Genomic DNA, 21,212 nt, shown 5'->3' with positions numbered 1-21,212 from the left:
GACCACGTTTGAACACAAAATTTAAAAGGTTAGCATATATCTCATATAGAGGCAAGAAAATATAATTGCTGTGAACTTTCTTAGCTTACTCCGTAAAGTGTTATACACGCCTGAGACTATCAAATAAACGAATTAGGAAAAAAAAACTTTCGATGTTTCGTAACTCGGTGGTTCGATTTGAATCTTGAAAACCATACATAATTTGTTTCTCTATATGTACTAATTACTACCATACTTAATATACTCAATTACGTGTCGTACACATATTACGTAAGCAATTATGGGGGGAGGGGGGTCTGTCGTTTTCTTATGCACCATATAATCATTATGAAAAAATCTTACATAGGGGGAGGGGGGGTCGAAAATCTCAGAAAAACTGTTTACGTAATAAGTGTACGATCCCTAATCTCGTAGAACAATGTAAAATTTGAACATGTTAGGTACCCAGGTAACCAGTAAGCATTATATAAAGCATTTAAGTGGCATTATATGTGCCTTTACTGCAAAACATTAAATGCCAATAAGCCCTATAGTCGCCTTTAATGATATTTTAATGCAGGTTTTGGACCAATATATGGCTGCTTAAATGCTCAATCCTACTCTATCGATAAAGTAGATATTTTGCTGAAAAGAAAAAAGATTTTTTTATTGGCATTTTTTTCTAATTATTTTTTTACAAAATTTTTTTTTCATATTATATCGTTATTGTATTTTCATATTTGAAATGGAACACAATTTTTTACTTTCTTCGAGCGGGATTCGAATTCGCGCTCTTGCCACCCGACGCTGTAGTTGCCATCGCCCTTACCAGCTGGCCCATAAGAGACAGATGGTAGTGGGAATAATTTTGCCCAATATAAACACTACGCCCCCTTTAGGAACATTGAAGCTTAATCTAATCAGAATGCAAACGTCACAAACGTCATACCCAGTTGCCATGAAACAGCTACAGTAGTGCTGCTACAATGCATCCATCGAAAATAGTGCAATGGAATAATAAAATGTAGCTAAACTATGTAATTAGTGATAGGGTTAGGTTAACGACAAGTACTCCTGTCAATGGTCGGAATGGAAAAAACATTCTGCACGTACCGATTTCTATTCTCAAATGTAAGTTCATTGGACAAATAGTCCCCACTATATGTTCCTATATTGGAAAACGTTTGACGTATGAACACTACATTAGCATTAGCATTAGCATTAGCGTTGTTACGGTGTAATTCGTAGATTGGACACTAGTGATACTCATGTTTTACTTTTGAGATCCTTATCTAGAATGCTATCAGAAATCAAGAAGGGGAGTGGTCCTTGATTCCAGTCTTAAACAAAAATAACAAAAGCATGAGGGTTACTACTCCTGGCCACGCCCATCTTCACCGTAACTAGGGAGAGGAAGGAAGTGTTGATGTAGTACTTACTTAACGAGAGGCCACCGACTTAGCGACACCCTCATAAGTACCACGGAGTTGGATAATGAGGAAGGTATTCGTTGGGTCAGGATTTGCCTGTAGCTGGCAATGTAACCGTGGTAGATCTTACCCCGTAACACACCACGTAAAGGTGTCTACCCAGCATTACGGGTAAACGTTTGACGTATGAACACTACAGGCCTTAAAGTGGCACTAATGTAGCTGTTCCATTGCACTTAACGAAAAACAACATTGTGCATTCAAAATGCTATTATAAGACTATGCCTCTCATGATTGCTTTGAGAATGCTTATTTAGAACAGCCAGGTTTTTCGAAATGCCTATTTACAGCATGGAGAATATGCAATGCCAGTATAATGCTACTATAGTGCTTACTTTAATGCTTATTGGTTACCTGGGTACTATGGTGAAAGTATCAAATGTAACGTAGATAATGTTGTACATATTGACTATGTTGACATAAATTTGATCGAAAATTAGTCTTTCTAACATGAACCTGCAAATGAGGCAAGATGGGTCAGCACATACTGAACGACATACAGTCAAACCTCCATGAGTCGATATCGAAGGGACCATCGACTCATGGAAATATCGAGATGTGGAATAGAAAATCCTTGGAAAGCTGTTCGAAGGGACCATCACAGTAACCCAGAAAATATTTTTTAGTATGGCATAATTTGCGTCCATGAGTCGATATCGAGTCATAGAATATCGACTCATGGAGGTTTGACTGTAGTTCGTATTCAAAAAATATTTTTTTGCGATTCCTGATTCGGGAAATCTCGAAATCGATTTTTTTTTATGCCAAATGTCTTAGAAATGCATGAAATGTCAAGATCTGGGCCCTGTAGCATAATCGGACTAATAATATTAGCTACAAGTTACAAGTCAAAAAAATTACAAGTACTTGTAATTTGTGTTGCATAAAAGTGATTCGCCAACTAATAATATTAGTACTTGTATTATTAGTAAGGTTAAAATGACAATAGTCTGTCAGGTTCATTTAGCTGTCAAAAGTCATCCGACTGTTCACTGTCAATGCGGCGATAAATGATTTGTTTATGGTTTACTGCAAGTTTGTGCATAGAATAGGGTAAGGGCTGTATTTTGGACCGGGCTCATATTTTGGACCACCTAGCTGAATTTTGCATTTATATCGCACAAAACTAAATAAAACATGCAACATTTAAATTTTATTGCAAAAAGAAACTATCCATAAGGTATCTCCTATATTTGTTTCTTACAAAATATTGCAATTATTAAGAATATTTTCACTCATTTATCCATTCTGTCTGGATTAGACCAAAATCAAGACGACATTGTAAAATTGAAGTCAACCTTCAAAAGCTGTAAGTTTATTTGTACATAGATTTAAAACATGTGAATGATGTTGTTGACTTATCAAAACTCAATTGAAGCAATTTAATATCTCGAACAAAACACGGTAAGTTTAAAAACAGTATTCTGAGGCATGTCCAAAATAGGTTCATTTTTCATTGAACTGAACATATTTTCGACATACCTTCTTTTTAAGTTCTAGATCTCTTAAACTTTTGTTTTCACCAGCCATTTGTTTCTCTCGCATCAAACCATTCATAAATTACTGTTCATACCGCATTTATAAATTACCGTTCATTGATGTAAGACCTAGAAAAATGTCTATAAACCAACATGTAACTGTTTTCATTATTTCCATACGAAAATAGTTAAGTAATCTCCATGACAAGAACCAATCTACTATCAATGACGCAAATGGAACAGATCTGGCAAACTACATAAAAAGATGGTAGGGTAGGAGTGACCAGGTGTATACATCACGGCCATGGGCCGCACGTTTGTTTTGCTTTGATGATGCTGCACCGAGTGGTACTGAAATTGATATTAGTTTCAATACCCTTAGCTGGTGGATATTGTTCTAAGCTTTTGAGTGCTTATAAATATGTTTTGCTTAACAAGGACTTTGAAGATGAAAACGCGGAAAATGCTGGAGATCACTAATTTAATCTAATAGTAACATAACTTTACAAGCAATGCAACATTATTCGAGTGGTCCAAAATATGTTCAATAGGTGGTCCAAAATAAAAACAGGTGGTCCAAAATTAAATCTAACATATCTTCAGAATTTTTGATAGTTTGGTTCTTTCGGTGGGATTTACAACATTTTTACCTACAAATCTTACCTAGCATTCACCACTTTTGTGTTGCATGGGAAATTGATCAAGCATTTTTACAAAATCTAACTTTTATTCGAAAAATTATTCGGCCATCTCCTAAAGTGGTCCAAAATACCTCCCTTACCCTACTGCGATAGGTATACACGAAAAACGAATTTATTATCCTTTTCTCTTAAATTTATTGATTCCGCGGTTCAATCCGGTTTCGTGGTATTGGCATGGTATTGGAGTGATTTTTTATGTGGTTTTTATATGCGGATTTTGGAATTGACATAGGTTTTAATTATTGCGATTTGTACTTTCGGGTTTCAATTTACATGTTTTGCGAAACTTATGCGGTTTTGGATTTTGTTTTTAGTCCAATAATTGAGATTGAAAGATAAATCATTTCAAAATTTAAGTTCAAAATACTTACTGATGATAATATCGCATCAAATTTTATTAAAAAAATAGTAATTTTTCCTTTTTTTTCATGATTGTCAAAAATAGGGTAAGATGCATGGCCCCATCCGAGATTGTTCAGTACAACAACTCACATTTGAGTTGAATAAAGCCATTTTTAGGTAAACTAAAGTTATCAAACCTTGCTTTGGGTAATACAGTCAAACCTCCATGAGTCGATGTTCTATGACTCGATATCGACTCATGGACGCAAATTATGCCATACTAAAAAATATTTTCTGGGTTACTGTGATGGTCCCTTCGAACAGCTTTCCAAGGATTTTCTATTCCACATCTCGATATTTCCATGAGTCGATGGTCCCTTCGATATCGACTCATGGAGGTTTGACTGTATGTTTTTACGTGGATTTAGGTAAACTACGTGGTGTTAGAAGAGTCATTTTACACAAAATTGACGTCATAGCATTAGCATTGTTACGGTGTAATTCGTAGATTGGACACTAGTGATACTCCTCATGTTTTACTTTTGAGATCCTTATCTAGAATTCTATCAGAAGTCAAGAAGGGGAGTGGTCCTTGATCCTAGTCTTAAACAAAAACAACAAAAGCATGAGGATTACTACTCCTGGCCACGCCCATCTTCACCGTAACTAGGGAGGGGAAGGAAGTGTTGATGCAGTACTTACTTAACGAGAGGCCACCGACTTAGCGGCACCCTCATAAGTACCACGGAGTTGGATAAGTTGGGTCAGGATTTGCCTGTACCTGGCAATGTAACCGTGGTAGATCTTGCCCCGTAACACACCACGTAAAGGTATCTACCCAACATTACGGGTAAATTTTACACAAAATTGACGTCAGCACTTAAAGTATTTCTGCTTTCTGCTTTCTGAGATATTTGAAAGTTTTGTATTGGAACGAGAAATTTATTCTTAGTGCATAGTATTTCACTGTATGATAATTTAATGCACTTTGAATATTTTTTTTCTCTTTTGAGTCCTATCTCAATCTAAAATGTTTAATATTATTGTTTCATTTTATGATCAATTCTAGTCCTTGGCTGATTTCTGGTTTGCTTTTGCTATGATGTTAAGACTTATCAACAGAACCAAAGTTTATGTAAGAAATATTCATTGTTATGGAGAAACATGAATTGAAGATTAAACTATTTTCTATTCATTTTTCTAATATTTATATAAAAAAACAGAATAATCCACCTAGCGGTGATGGATTGGTGCCTTTGTCGTGTATTATAAATTGAAACAATAAAAGGACATAATTGTCAAAATTGCACTTTAGGGAGATAGATTTAATTATTTTCATCAATTCACATCTATTTGAGTGCATTCCAGCAGTTTAAAAAAAAAGTGATTTTGATTTTTTTCCTATGGTCAATTTGTTTTCGGGGCTGTGATCAACATTTAGATTCAGTTGATTCAGCACGGGGATAATTTCTCGTTTGCTGTATCTGCTTTGATCGAAGCAAGAACTATCCGAGAGCTAGAGCCTCAAATATAGCAGTAAATGTGAGTTTCCGTGGTTCCAAATATGCTTTGCTTTGTAGATTGAAAAATAACTTGTATAAAGAATATATAACTGTGCGAGAGATTCGAGGCTGTGATCAACATTTGGATTCAGTCGATTCAGCACGGGGATAATTTCTCGTTTACTGTATCTGCTTTGATCGAGGCAAAAACTATCCGAAAGCTAGAGCCCCTCAAATATAGCAGAAGAATGTAATTTTCCGTGGTTCCAAATATTATTTGTAGATTAAAAATAACTTGTTTAAAGATTATATAACTGTGTGAGAGATTCGAGGCTGTGATCAACATTTGGATTCAGTCGATTCAGCACGGGGATAATTTCTCGTTTGCTGTATCTGCTTTGATCGAGGCAAGAACTATCCGAGAGCTAGAGCCCCTCAAATATAGCAGAAGAATGTGAGTTTCCGTGGTTTCAAATATTAGGTATTTGTAGATTGAAAAGAACTTGTATAAAGAATATACACAACTGTGCGAGAGATTCGAGGCTGTGATCAACATTTGGATTCAGTCGATTCAGCACGGGGATAATTTCTCGTTTGCTGTATCTGCTTTGATCGAGGCAAAAACTATCCCAGAGCTAGAGCCCCTCAAATATAGCAGAAAATGTGAGTTTCCGTGGTTCCAAATATTATTTGTAGATTGAAAAGAACTTGTATAAAGAATATATAACTGTGCGAGAGATTCGAGGCTGTGATCAACATTTGGATTCAGTCGATTCAGCACGGGGATAATTTCTCGTTTGCTGTATCTGCTTTGATCGAGGCAAGAACTATCCGAGAGCTAGAGCCCCTCAAATATAGCAGAAGAATGTGAGTTTCCGTGGTTTCAAATATTATTTGTAGATTGAAAAGAACTTGTATAAAGAATATACAACTGTGCGAGAGATTCGAGGCTGTGATCAACATTTGGATTCAGTCGATTCAGCACGGGGATAATTTCTCGTTTGCTGTATCTGCTTTGATCGAGGCAAGAACTATCCGAGAGCTAGAGCCCCTCAAATATAGCAGAAGAATGTGAGTTTCCGTGGTTCCAAATATTATTTGTAGATTAAAAATAACTTGTATAAAGAATATATAACTGTGCGAGAGATTCGAGGCTGTGATCAACATTTAAATTCAGTCGATTCAGCACGGGGATAATTTCTCGTTTACTGTATCTGCTTTGATCGAGGCAAAAACTATCCGAGAGCTAGAGCCCCTCAAATATAGCAGAAGAATGTGAGTTTCCGTGGTTCCAAATATTATTTGTACCGTGGAGGTACCATATTCTGCGCATTTAAGAAAATTTTAAAACAAAATCGTTGTTATCGAGAAACCATAATGATTTATGAATACCTTTATGTAGTAGTTGTGTAACTATAATCCACGGAAGACTATGAATCATTAAAATTTTGATTAAATTGACGAAAAACATATATTATTAATCGATTTGTGAATTGCCATATGGTTCCTAATTCTGCGCACATATTTTGAAATGTCCCATATTCTGCGCACAATAATAAACACTCAGTTTGAGTTTGAGTTTGAGTAACTTTTTCTCATAAAATGGTTTTGAACATTTATACAAATATTTCATTATTTTGCACGTTTTTAGTACCATGTATGTTTCCTAAAGTCTATCTTACAACAACGTTTTACCGTTCTCGTACGCTAAGTATACGAAAAAACGTCCGCTCCAAAACGAACTTTTATATAAGACCTGGTGAATTAGACCCAAACCCAATCGACTCAGCTGTGATAGGCTGTGATGAATTGAGATAATGCCTGTGTGTGCGTGTATGTGTGTATGATGTATGTGTACAAAGATTTTATTTATTTTATTTTTCAAGTCCATTATCCGATTGCTCGCCATCACCACAAGTTGCTTTCACGATCCATTTTTTCCGTTGACAACTTTGCAGATCGGTTATTGTATTCATGTCAATGGTCAAGTCACTGTTTTGCCTTGTTTACTAAATTCGCCATTGATGAAAAGGCAATTTTTTATTCCGATCGAATCCGATATTTATATAGAATTGAAATAAATGTAATCCAACGCGAATAATAAGACCAGTCCTACATAAATGCTAATGTTGCCCAAAGTGCTATTTTCTCAAATGTAGGAATGCCAGTCCGACCTAGGAAATCTTCGAGTGGAGAATTATGTCGATTTTTCAGTGAATATTATTCGTGCTAGTAACGTGATATACACATTTAGATTATGTAGATAACTCTACGTTTACCACACGCTCACCTGAGCTGTAGCCAAGTAGCAGATATCCCTTGTCTCTTTCCGGCTAACCTATCTTCGCATTTTTTTTGCTCCTCTTGTTTTATTTCAGCATTTTGAAATATGTTTCCTTGCCAAAACAGTTGATACGTGCAATTTGGGTTGACAAGCCAGGCTTATTATACCTATCCATTCCGCGCGCACAATTAGGAACATGAAGTAAATTTTGTGCCATATTCTGCGCAACATAAAATGCTTTCTATAAGATAGAGATTACACTCTGGAAGCCGATTTTCATCATATTGAAGCAACAAATAATCTGCTTTTGCACTTCGCTTTAAAAAAAATGAGTCCAATTTTTTTTTTGCTCAAATTCGAGAAAAATTTGTTTACGTGCGTTTTAGCGCTGCTGCTAATGGAGGCCATTTTTCGACATTTTTCGATTTTACCGATTTTGTTTTTCTTCATATTTCCGTTATCAACGCTTATTTATTGCTTTATTATCTGCTCATGACAACAATAAATTCCCAACTTCTTGATGACATGTAAGTAAATATAATAATAACAGTAAAGAAAATTTAAAAAAATGTTTTAGTATCAAAGTGCGCAGAATTAGGAGCCGCGCAGAATAAGGTACGCGCACGGTAGATTAAAAATAACTTGTATAAAGATTATATAACTGTGCAAGAGATTCGAGGCTGTGATCAACATTTGGATTCAGTCGATTCAGCACGGGGATAATTTCTCGTTTGCTGTATCTGCTTTGATCGAGGCAAGAACTATCCGAGAGCTAGAGCCCCTCAAATATAGCAGAAGAATGTGAGTTTCCGTGGTTTCAAATATTATTTGTAGATTGAAAAGAACTTGTATAAAGAATATACAACTGTGCGAGAGATTCGAGGCTGTGATCAACATTTGGATTCAGTCGATTCAGCACGGGGATAGTTTCTCGTTTGCTGTATCTGCTTTGATCGAGGCAAAAACTATCCGAGAGCTAGAGCCCCTCAAATATAGCAGAAAATGTGAGTTTCCGTGGTTCCAAATATTATTTGTAGATTGAAAAGAACTTGTATAAAGAATATATAACTGTGCGAGAGATTCGAGGCTGTGATCAACATTTGGATTCAGTCGATTCAGCACGGGGATAATTTCTCGTTTGCTGTATCTGCTTTGATCGAGGCAAGAACTATCCGAGAGCTAGAGCCCCTCAAATATAGCAGAAGAATGTGAGTTTCCGTGGTTTCAAATATTATTTGTAGATTGAAAAGAACTTGTATAAAGAATATACAACTGTGCGAGAGATTCGAGGCTGTGATCAACATTTGGATTCAGTCGATTCAGCACGGGGATAATTTCTCGTTTGCTGTATCTGCTTTGATCGAGGCAAGAACTATCCGAGAGCTAGAGCCCCTCAAATATAGCAGAAGAATGTGAGTTTCCGTGGTTTCAAATATTATTTGTAGATTGAAAAGAACTTGTATAAAGAATATACAACTGTGCGAGAGATTCGAGGCTGTGATCAACATTTGGATTCAGTCGATTCAGCACGGGGATAATTTCTCGTTTGCTGTATCTGCTTTGATCGAGGCAAGAACTATCCGAGAGCTAGAGCCCCTCAAATATAGCAGAAGAATGTGAGTTTCCGTGGTTCCGAATATTATTTGTAGATTAAAAATAACTTGTATAAAGATTATATAACTGTGCGAGAGATTCGAGGCTGTGATCAACATTTGGATTCAGTCGATTCAGCACGGGGATAATTTCTCGATTGCTGTATCTGTTTACCGAGAGCTAGAGCCCCTCAAATATAGCAGGGAGTTTTTGAGGTTTCAAATATTATTTGTAGATTGAAAAGAATATAATACTGTGCGAGGGATTCGAGCCTATGATAAACATTTAGATTCAGTTGATTCAACACGGGGATAATTTCTCGTTTTCTGTATCTGCTTTGATCGAGGCAAGAACTATCCGAGAGCCAGAATAATGTGAGTTTCCAAGGTTTCAAATATTATTAAATAAAGATCTAGATCTAGAAGAAATGAAATCAATCTCACATTCCCAAAAAGGGAGAGGCGCAGACAGACGTTCAACATCGAGTCTCTAACTTGTGTAAAAAACATGGCTGCGGATTGCCAAGTGGCAATAAGCAAAGAGATGGCGCCACATGTTAAAACAGCAAACGTTGTTCCGGAGAGAAGTAATCAACAGAACTTACATCACCCAGTGCGTCACGAATATGGAATTCACCACAGTAAAATATACACATTCACCCAGCAAATCTCGCTTAACTTTTCAAAAGGACCTAAGTAACATTTTTTTCATGATTTAATTTGAATTCTGCAATCAATAGCTTTCATGTTTTTCTGTTGATTGTGCTATTCAAATTAATTCATGAAAAAAATGTTACTTAGGTCCTTTTGAAAAGTTAAGCGAGAAATGACAAAAATTCACCACGCGTTTAAATGGGCCACTCACATTCATGCGGTAAATCACAAACTGATGAAATTCAAAAATTACATAATTTCACGATTATGCGTCTGCTTTGAACGAGACAAATATAACCCCTAATATTAGTAAAGTGTAGTATTGTGCTCGTACCTTTTCGATGTTGTACTTTTCCAGGGCCTGCGTCGCACAATCAACGGCGTCCTGTTGCATCTCCTCGCCCATATCGGCATTTTTGATTACTGCCTTACGGTCGCTCATTTTGCTGTTGCGGGATTTGCTGTTGGATCTACTCGGAGACGAAGTGGTAGAAGATGACCTGAAATGACAAACACAAAAACTATGTTATAACAGGTATTTTACGCAATAGGCATATAATTCAGCCAAATTAAGATTGCTTCATTGTTAATGGTGAAAGAGGATTTTTTTTTGCCTTTTTTAAGCAAACCATTTTTTTAACCTGTGGAAATGGAACCCCAACCTGCAATACCTTACGTTACCAGATGTGAGATTTGCTTGAAACGCACATAAAAGCAAGCTATATTTTAAACAATAATTCAACCCTTAAAGGCGCAAGACGATTTTTCTTAGAAGTCGACAAAAATATTTTTAACGTAAATAATCATTAAATTCATTAACAATAAACGCATTTTCGGTTTGTTGTTTTAAAACAACAGTGCGCATCATTTAAGGGTTAAAGAAGTTTACTGCCGTTAACCGCTAGTCAGTCCCATCTGTATATGCATATTATATACAGATGATACTGACTTGCGGTTAGCCGCAATACAGTAATATCCCGGTTTTATCACCCCCTGGTAAATTTTGGGGTGATAAAATAGGGAGTGTGACAAAATCTATAAAAAATAATTATTTTAACTCATTTCACAAATATGAACCACTTTATGTTTTGGAAAGTCAAAATACGTGAACGGTACCCGTTATTTCCTTTCGAAAAGGCTCACAAAATCCTTGACAGGCACTCGGAAATGATTAATAAAAACCACAGGTGGTGAGAGTTATTTCATAAAAATTATTGTTGTTTGCGGTATTATTTACGAAAATAAAAAGACTAAAATTTTCAAATTTTTTTGGGGGTGACAAAATCGGGTTGAAAACGTGACAAAATCGAGACGTGATAAAATCGGATCGAAAATGTGATGAAATCGGGTGTAGACGAAATCGGGTCAACACTGTATAGCTCAAATTATTTCCACGCTTGAGTCAATACCGGCCATAAAACCTGATTCAGGACAAATATTCCCCTCACCCGTTAGTGGGTAATCGTTTCAAAACACAGCAATGTTTTAATCATTCACCTTTTAGTTCCGAATATTCCATCCTTGACCTGTCCTTTTCCGGCGCCCTCGTTTCCATGACCTAATTCCTTCGTCGTTTGCTATCCGATTTCGCGCTGAACTACCACCTACTGAACTGTAACAAACAGAAGACTGAGAAACCGTCGATTGTTTCTCTCCCAAGGCCTGAGTCCTCCGTATCTTACTTACAGACTTGCAATCCAGGTACGCCGGGGAAAATCCCACCCCGTTCCCACCACCACTACATCACCGTCATAATTGAAGTTGAACATGCAAAAGTAATTTACTTCTTCGTTACTTTCCAACTCCTCAACAGGCAAGCAAAGAGCGAAAGTGCTATTGCCAAGTCAATTCGTTCATTATATGCTGTTGTGGGTGGGAAAACGCCGAGCAAGACTTTTCCTTTGGCTTTGGCGGCGGTGGTCGCACGAGCTCGTGCTACGTAGTTTCCACTTTTCCTCTCGTTCGACGTATCATCGATTTATCGTCTTTGTCATGCGTTTATTTAATGAGGTACGCATATGGTTAGCAGGACTAATTATACATACACTGAAAGATCCATGCTCGCGTTCAAAATTATGACGAATTAGGTCTATAATGCGCTATTTAATCTTGACAAGTTGCGCCCGACTTCCCGTTTCTCTCTCGGATTCAATAATTTTGGCTATGTCAAATAACCTTTGTTCTATTCTATTGTGAAAGGTAATTCCTTCGTATTTAAATCTTCGAAAAAAAAAACAGATTGATCCACCTAGCGGTGTATAAAATATAAGTGGTTTTTTTATAGTGTTTTTTTGTATGAAATATAAGTGGTTTGTTTTGCCCATAGAAAATAGTATTTTGGCCATAACTTCTGATCCCATAGTCCAATCTAACTTGTTGCGAATAATTCGGGCAATGCTAAGTACCAAAAAGTGCGTCTACAAAATTTTGTACACACACACATACATTTTTTTTTTTCGAGAGTTGACCAGTTGTAGTCTTAATAGACTGGTATCTCGGCTGGGCTCTCCATGTAATACACAATACTAGCAGACGACTCAAGCTATGTTGCTCACTAGGTCACTGCGGTCTGGGTTCGTATTGTGATCATACCGATACAATTCTCTTCCCGCAGTCTGTCAGTTTAAAAACAAATAATAATAATAATGAAAGCTCATCACGCGCATGAATGTTTTCCGAATAATTAACATGTAAAGTTGATTTAATGTTTTCTTGGAGCCGACATTCAATACCGAATAATAGTCTATGTTGACAACGGGTGGTACTGATGCCATCTCCAAGTAAAGGCCGTTCTACAGCGATTAATGCAACGGCGCATCTTGACAGTAATTCTGTATTCTCTGTCAAAACGCGTCACCGCGCCCACCACCGCAGCCGAGCCATAACACTTTGATGTAATGTGATGGGATCATACTAGTGGACTTTGTTTCAACATGGAATAATTTAAATGGTATCGTAAATATACAATAAATTAATTTAAGTACTATTGCAATAAATCGACATATTAATCTGAGAGCTTCCATTATTTTGGCGGTTGATCAAGATTACGGCGTCATATCCTTTACAGTACTTTCTGATATCATAAATTTCAGTAGTCAAATGGTCATGTTCTATTCCGCTCTTTAAAATTCAAGTCTTTAAAGTCTGGTCCAAGATTCAGTTATCAATGGTATGGTAATGCTTCATTGCGTCTATTTCCTAGCTAAATGAATGAATTTTACGATTATGAAGCATTAATTTATATGAATAACATCATTAAAAATATGTACTACTCGTTGGATAGTCATTTCTCGCGTAACATTTGAAAAGGGCCTACAGCCAAAACGTAAATACTGAGAAAATGCCGTTCGAAAAAAATGCATCACAATTTCTATTCCTATTTCCCAGGTTTATGATATTTTAAGCAGCATAAACTCCTAAAAGCACATAATCAGCACTATTTATCCATCCATAACCTTAATTGCATCGAAAACATGCAAAAATGTGTCGAAATCGTTAAAATAAAAGTTTAAGTCTATTTTATTTTTTTTCTCCGGGATAGGCCCTCTTGATAAGTCATTCTGCATTTGCTTGTCATTCATAGACCCTTTGTTTATTGTTTGTTTTTTTTCGGGAGGGGAAATTTTCTCTCTCCGAGGTCGGGCCGATGACGGTTCGGAAAAAAATCTCGTTATCGGCCCGAAGTTTGGAGAAGGCTTATCCCAGACAGAAAAAAACGAGTGGCTTGGCCGTTTTTTAGGGTGGACCTACAAATATTTTGAAAATAACACAATGTAGGCCCAATTAAAAATTAGTTTTTTCTAAGTAATTTAATTGAAGATGCGGAACATTTTTATACTATTAGTAGCTATTAGAGGATGCTATCGAAGGGTGTTAAAATTGAATTTGTTTACTTTTCATTGTAGGCCCTAATCAATTGTTAAGCGAGATTTCTATTATTGTGAGTTGTATAATTAATGTAAAACACTACTTGTCTTCTATATTTTAGATATGTTATTGTCATTGTGTTGTTGTCGGTGTTCTGTCTGTTATGTTTCAACATAAAGGTCTTTTATAACTTTGTCTTATTAGTGTTTTAGTCATTGTTAGATACAGTATGTATAAAACTACAAAAGAATTGTTGAGTATTGCCTTACAAATCCTATGTCCTTCTTCTATCTATCAATATCTGATTTCTCCTTTTATCAATCTCTTTTTCTCTCTTATAATCTCAACCTCCACTTTTTTCTTCTGTCTCTCTTCTATCTCAGATTTTCAATTTAATATTTTTCTATCCAATAGTACAGTAAACTTCTACCTTGGCTGCTCTAAACCATTTCTGAAACAAAAATAAAAATAAAATTCTGTTTAATTACTGAATCTAAAATGTTCAATATTATTATTTCATTTTGTGATCAATCTATTTTTTTTAATCCTACGTTTTTTCTTGGCTGATTTCTGGTTTGCTATGACATTACTATTTTGAATTTTTCAACCTGATGTAAATCCTGATAAGTCTAAATAGTTCTCCACTCCCAATTGAAAACATTCTGAAAATTGAATGTCTCTAAAATACAAAGTAGACTTCTCATTTTCAATCTATATTACAACCTATCCTATCCTACCTATGGCCAGGCCATGCGTTGGCTTTGCTACTTCCAGTTGACGAGAAATTGATTAATTTCCCGACCCCTTGGAGAGTGCTAATGAGCCCTAGCGGATCCTCCATGTAAAGAGCTATACCTGATAAGTATGCCGGGACATACGATCAGGGGCTCAGTCTGCAAAGCAGCCGATCCACTGTGAATCGTTAGAGGCGCACTGAAGTGCTCCAAATGTGATATGATACACAGATGAATATTATCTTCAGTACCGTCAACCCCCGTGACCTTGGCTAGGGTTGTACACACACACATACATACACACAAACAGACATCACCTCAATTCGTCGAGCTAAGTCGAATGGTATATAACACTATGGATCTCCGAGCCTTCTATCAAAAGTTTGGTTTTGGAGTGATCGTATAGCCTTTACGTATATACTTAGTATACGAGAAAGGCAAAAAGTCGTGGAAAGGAAAGGAATAGATACTCACAGTTTACGATTTCTATTTGCATTCAAGTCCTTTATAGACGAATTTCGCGCCAACTCGACCAGCGGTCGCTTCGGTTCCCTTTGTTCTGCTGTCCGAAACATGTGTGGTACATACCTGTCAAATCGTATGGATTTTCCTTCTTTGACATTTATCTCCCCTATCCTCGCCAGCAAAAGATGTTCCGGACAGCGACGACAACGACAATCTTTATCTAGTAAACTAAAATATCTTTTGGCAGCACCATCTCAGAATCGATTGAAACTTGGTGGGCATAAAGATATGGTATTTCTAAGCCACTCTGCATACTTAGTTTTTCAAAAATTGTCAAGAGTAACATTTGATCAGGGCCTAATTTTTTTCATGGATTTTTTATAAATCGATGTAACTCTAAAATGACAAGACCTACAAAAAAGTGTTGTATGGCGGACTGTCGTGAAATTCCCAGAAGTTTTTTGGAAAAATATCCAAAAAATAAAATACCGATTTCTACTCTGATTAGTTTTAAAAATTAAAATCAATATTACAAAAAAACCTCATCTCAGAAATTGATGAAATTTTTTCTGCAGATAGGTATTTTAATTATCTAACTTTTCTGGGAATAATGTTCCTGTGGCATATTTTAGGAAAAAAAGTTTTTCTAACAAAAACTTTTTTCATGTCAATATTGTGTGAAAATTTATCAGCGTGCTTTATGCCTACAGCGCCAATTATAGGTTCAGCAGCCTATCATCAACCAACGACACATTTTGGAAGTATAAAAAATTGTTTAGGGAGCAATTTAGCATAATCTAACATTAATGTGGACCAACATTTGGAACGGGCGTATATTTTCCTAGATTGCTTATATCAATGTTACACACAAATGACCAGATTTACAAAATTGTGATGTTTGATGGACTATTGTAAATTGGTTTCGGCTGATGCGATTCGATCAAAATCCCAAAAATACACAAATCAGCTCCTAATAAACCAGCCGAAAATTATATAAAAGTTCATTTAATTATCATGCAATGTTCTGTGAAATTGTTCTGTAGCATACCAACTGCCGTTTTTGCAATTCTGAGGTCAATCGAGCAATCAGAACCAATTTCCAGATCGAATGAGTGACGGAGGTGTATTTTCCTATACATTTTGGCTGAAATCCCCATACAAACTTCAAATCAAATGCGCCAGCTTATGCAACAAGCGATTGAGCTGAAATTTTCAGAGATTGATTTTCTCACCCAAAGACACAATTCTGGGGGGTGCCCCGTGGAATTCGACAACATTTTTTCTCCCCATAGTAATCTGGGCCAGTCTACTGTCCATATACCACCTGGACAGGTTTTGGTTAGTTTTAGATACCCCCTCCCCCAGCGTGGACATCTGCTTTATATAAATTTTACAAAATGGATAATGGTCATGGGTTCGAAGCATGGAATGTCGGTAACGGGGTGGACTTTGGCCACAAGTAGTTATTTAAGTCTACATAGTCTCACTACTGCGTATATAGAGCGCTGAAACTTTTATCTAATTGGGGGTCGTACACTAATTACGTAAGCACTTATGGGGGAAGGGGGGAGGTCTACCATTTTCTTACGTTCCATTGGGTAATAGAGTGGGGCGTCATGGTCATGGTGGGTATATACGTGAGTGAGTTCAGTACCGCCCCTAGCTGTCAACGTCAGGTGAACTTTGACAGGATGAAATGATACCAGAACCTGAACGAAAAACAAAGGAACAATAGTCACGAGCATTCGAGATATTTTCCAATATAATAGTAAAACGTAGTGAATTCGACAACTAAACTTATCTGCTACTTAACTTAGGCCTAGTTTATGCTTATTGTTAATGAAAAGAAAGGTAAAATGAACTCACATGCAATTGTCCTGAATTATTAAATACTTAACCCTAACTTTGCTATACTGCCGTGAATCGCATATCTGTCCCATCTTTGCTGGGTTTCCTATTCATATGGGACAACTATGCGATTCACGGCAGTATAGGTGCCTAAGAACAATAGTACGGTTGAGTGATTCGTAAGCTAAATTTAAAAAGTACGCTATTGAATTTCTACAAGTAAGTGCTGATCATAATGGCCCGTTTACATATAGGCTAGTTCTAGCGGACAATGCACTGTCCGACAATACTAGCGCGAAATTAGCATAATGTAAACAGGAATTGTCATCTGCTAATAGTGTTTACATTATGCTAATTTCACGCTAGTATTGTCGGACAGTGCATTGTCCGCTAGAACTAGCTCATATGTAAACGGGCCATAATGAAATTAAAGGTAATGAATAAATACTTAACATTAATGGGACTACCACACATAGGTCACATAAGAAGAAAACATAAAAGAACTAGTTTCGGAGAGGAAAAAAGTGAGAAGAAAACGAATATGTGAGTGAAATATTGTTCTTACAGACACACACCTAAACTAACTGATATTGATCAGATTGCAGTTTTGAAGCTGCTATCGGAACTCATATTCTTCATTCATATACCTCCGAAACAATAGTTGTATGGGAAAAATCTTACATGGGGAAATCATTATTTAATCTTATGAGGTTGAAAAGGCTAATTCGACACAGTTGTTTCATAAGGGCCAATGTAGCAATAAACTCGAATGGAGAAAAAAAAATTTTTTTTTTTTTTTCGAGAGTTGACCAGTTGTAGTCTTAATAGACTGGTATCTCGGCTGGGCTCTCCATGTGATACACAATACTAGCAGACGACTCAAGCTATGTTGCTCACTAGGTCACTGCGGCCTGGGTTTGTATTGTGATCATACCGATACATTATTCTTTCTATCTACAGTCTGTCAATTATAAACCGAACAAATAATGGAAGCTCAACATGTACATAGATGTTTTCTGAATAAGTAGTTAACATGTAAATTTAATTATTAGTTATTTGGAGCCGACATTCAATACCTAATAGTAGTCTATGTTGACAACGGGTGGTACTGTTGCCATTTCCAAGTAACAATTTCGAATAAAGATGTAATGATATCATTCTGGTAGGGTAGTTTCAAAATAGATTAATTTAAGTACTATTGTAATAAATGGACACATTGAAGAGCTTCCCTTATTTTAACACGGTTGAGTATCGGATGTTTGTCAATACGTCGTCGAGTTAATTGTATCCTATCAGTCACAGTAATGTCATATGTTAAAGTTTCAGTAGTCTAATAGTGATCATTATACAAAGTTTCTGTCCAGTTGTTCCGTAATTGCTTTTTTTTGGTCAAGTTCTTTTCCATTTTCTAATATTCAAACCTTTATTATTTATTAAAATAATGAGGTCTAAAATTCAGTTATTCAGATTCAGGGTATACAATATTCAATATAATAGTGGATGAACGCATCATATGGTCTATCCTCATTTCCGTAAGTGGTCAAGTTATTAGTCTTGTAGCAATAATAGTGGTACTAGTTATTCTCTATCTTGTGAGTGCAATGGTCTCAATTAACTATTCTAACTCTGTCTCTTGTCTTTCTGTCCACCGATGGTCATGTATTTATTTTCGTTTTTTATTATTTATTTGATATCATTAAATTTCAGTCATTTATTTTACTATCGGTCATTTATTTTATTATAAGGTAAAGGTCAGCGAATTTGTCCTAATACGAGAAACACTAAGTCATGTCCCCTATATATCCGCTAATTTTTCTACCTAACCTAATAGAAGGAAGAGAAACAGTTTTTTGCGTTGATCCATGCAGCTAGAGAGACTAAAATAAAAGATTATCGAGGAGATATAATAGATACATTCACTATCTCCAATGCCAAATTAGTAAATCTACAAATTCTACTTTTCACTACTAAAATTCTACTTCAGCTATACGGGTACAAAATGAATTATTGTTAGCTACTACTACAAGTATAAACAGATGTATGCTATTTGGATAAGCGTTTGTTTCAGGGTCTTGTTAGTATTAGAGTTATGTTAGTTAGACCCCTACTGAGCCCTGCCGGCACCTCCAAATTTACCAACAGGCAGTTGTTGTTAGATCGTGCGACACTAACCATTAGTTAACTTGGAGGCATGGTACCTCAAGTGTTTGGTATAACTGTTGACCTTATTTAAGTAAGATGTGATAAAAGTTTCTCTACGGAGCTTATTTTAAACCATTACCATTAAAATAACGATATTCTTGTGAAGGAGATATAAAAAATGGAAAATATCTTAATTTTTTTAATTTAGTGTTGAACTTAACCTTTGTTTGAAAAAAGCACTCTATTAAACAACAAAAATAAAAATAAAATAAAAATCTTTTTAAGACACTTGAAATATCAACGTCAAGCCCCTTATCCATGGACAGGGAATAAACTCGAATGGAGAAAAATGGGTTCCAATGTTCCATGACATGTTTTCAATTGTAATTCGAAAATTAGATGTTATTTTAAATGTTAATAGTTTGCATGAAATACATCCACGTCTAATAATTGAAGCCCCATATAAATAAAATTTACTTTGGATTGATTTCGATTTGAAAATATAATATAATAGTCGTCCTTTTTTTCTAACAGTGTACGCTTGCGCCCTTCAGAAATGCGCCATAATGTTTTTGACAACATCCTTTTCGCCCAAATTCCACGCCCGACTGTCAACCTATTTGTCAATATCGCCTGTTTGCATCGCCCCGTTGTGTATTCAAAGTACCGTTTAGCCCTTTTGCTCACATGTGTTTTTGGTGCAAGAACGAAGTGTCGTAATGCAAAAATGAAACACAGTTTAGCCCCTTTGCTGCCATGGAGAGAACGGGGCGCAATCACACCAAGAAAAAAATCCAACGGAAATGTAATACCGCCCTTTTGTATTTTTCTGTTTTTACAGCAAAAAAACAACATTTTGTACTATTTTTAATATCCCCTTAGAAAATTGACCCGACTAAATCGGGTGCGAATCGGCCGAATGTTGCATCGTCGCTTATGGGAATTTAACACAGGCATTCACGCTAAAAATGAACTACTCAAAATTGAGTCGAATCCGACTCATTTTCATTAAAAACGGGACAACTCAAAATTTGAGTAAAAGATACTACTTCAATAAAATGATAATTTCGCGAAAGTTAAGCTTGGCCTTCCATCAATTTTTAATATGACAGATGCGAATCAAGTTTATCTATCTATCTAAGTGCATTTTACGACAAACAGACTCCTAGTTTAAGTGCAATCATCATTTTATTGAAGTAGTATCTTTTACTCAAATTTTGAGTTGTCCCGTTTTTAATGAAAATAAGTCGGATTCGACTCAATTTTGAGTAGTTCATTTTTAGCGTGTTGGCCGATTAATCACTATATTTAGTCGGTAGTCCCGATTTTTACCGATCAAATCGGTTGATTCGTCATTCGTTTAAATTGGTGTGCACGAAATTCCACTATTAAACAAGCTATTTCGTCGGAATGATATTAAATAGGGTGATTAATTGACCCACGCCTGTGTTAAAATCTCATAAGCGTAGGTTGCAACAATCGGCCGATTGTACCCGACGAAATCGGTCGATTCCAGCTGTCAAATTTTCTACGGGGATGCTACATATAGTACATTTCCAGGAGGTTCGATCTATGTCATAAACTCGATTTGTTTACATTTGCGACTTCGGCCCTTATGGAACGTACACACGGTCAAGCAGTTCGACCAACATTGACTCCACCTCTCGTTTATTCAAACATCCATAAAGTTTTATCAACAGCGGCACGAACAATCAATTTATTCGACCAACAATATCACACACGAACGACCGATGCGCCAACTTGAGCACCAACCATCAAAAAATATATGGGGGTTTGTGCAACTTCACTACAAATGCTCAAACATGTTCGGCGAACCTTGACTCCACCCCCGACAACTCAAACCAAAATCAAACCATTTTAATTTTTTCCAACCGAGCCGCCAACTGTCAAATGGTTGTTCGAACAACTTCACACACGTTCAAACAAAGCAGCAACTTAAGCGTTTTCTTGGGGGCGGAGTCAATGTTCGTCAAACTGCTTGACTGGTGTGTACGTTGCATTATGAAACATCAATGTCGAATTACTCTCTTTTCAGTTTTCCCGCTCGACAAATTGTTTTTCGGTAATTATTGAATCTGTGTTGCTTCCAAGTTTTCAATACGAGAAACTTCAA

At 36.3% G+C, this 21,212-nt stretch overlaps 1 protein-coding gene across 2 annotated transcripts in view; it reads right to left on the bottom strand.

The window, feature by feature from the left end:
• Positions 1-21,212, bottom strand: part of LOC134221220 (dynein light chain 1, cytoplasmic) — a 65,529-nt gene that overhangs the window by 28,660 nt on the left and 15,657 nt on the right. For both annotated transcript variants that reach the window (XM_062700419.1, XM_062700420.1), the window contains exon 2: positions 10,357-10,522. In XM_062700419.1, the coding sequence (XP_062556403.1) occupies positions 10,357-10,522 (166 nt within the window). The remainder of the gene's footprint in view (positions 1-10,356; positions 10,523-21,212) is intronic.

This window comes from Armigeres subalbatus, chromosome 3, assembly GCF_024139115.2.
Source record: "Armigeres subalbatus isolate Guangzhou_Male chromosome 3, GZ_Asu_2, whole genome shotgun sequence".
NCBI lineage: Eukaryota > Metazoa > Arthropoda > Insecta > Diptera > Culicidae > Armigeres > Armigeres subalbatus.
Note: the sequence above shows the minus strand (reverse complement) of the source record. Positions and strands in the feature narration are given on the sequence as shown.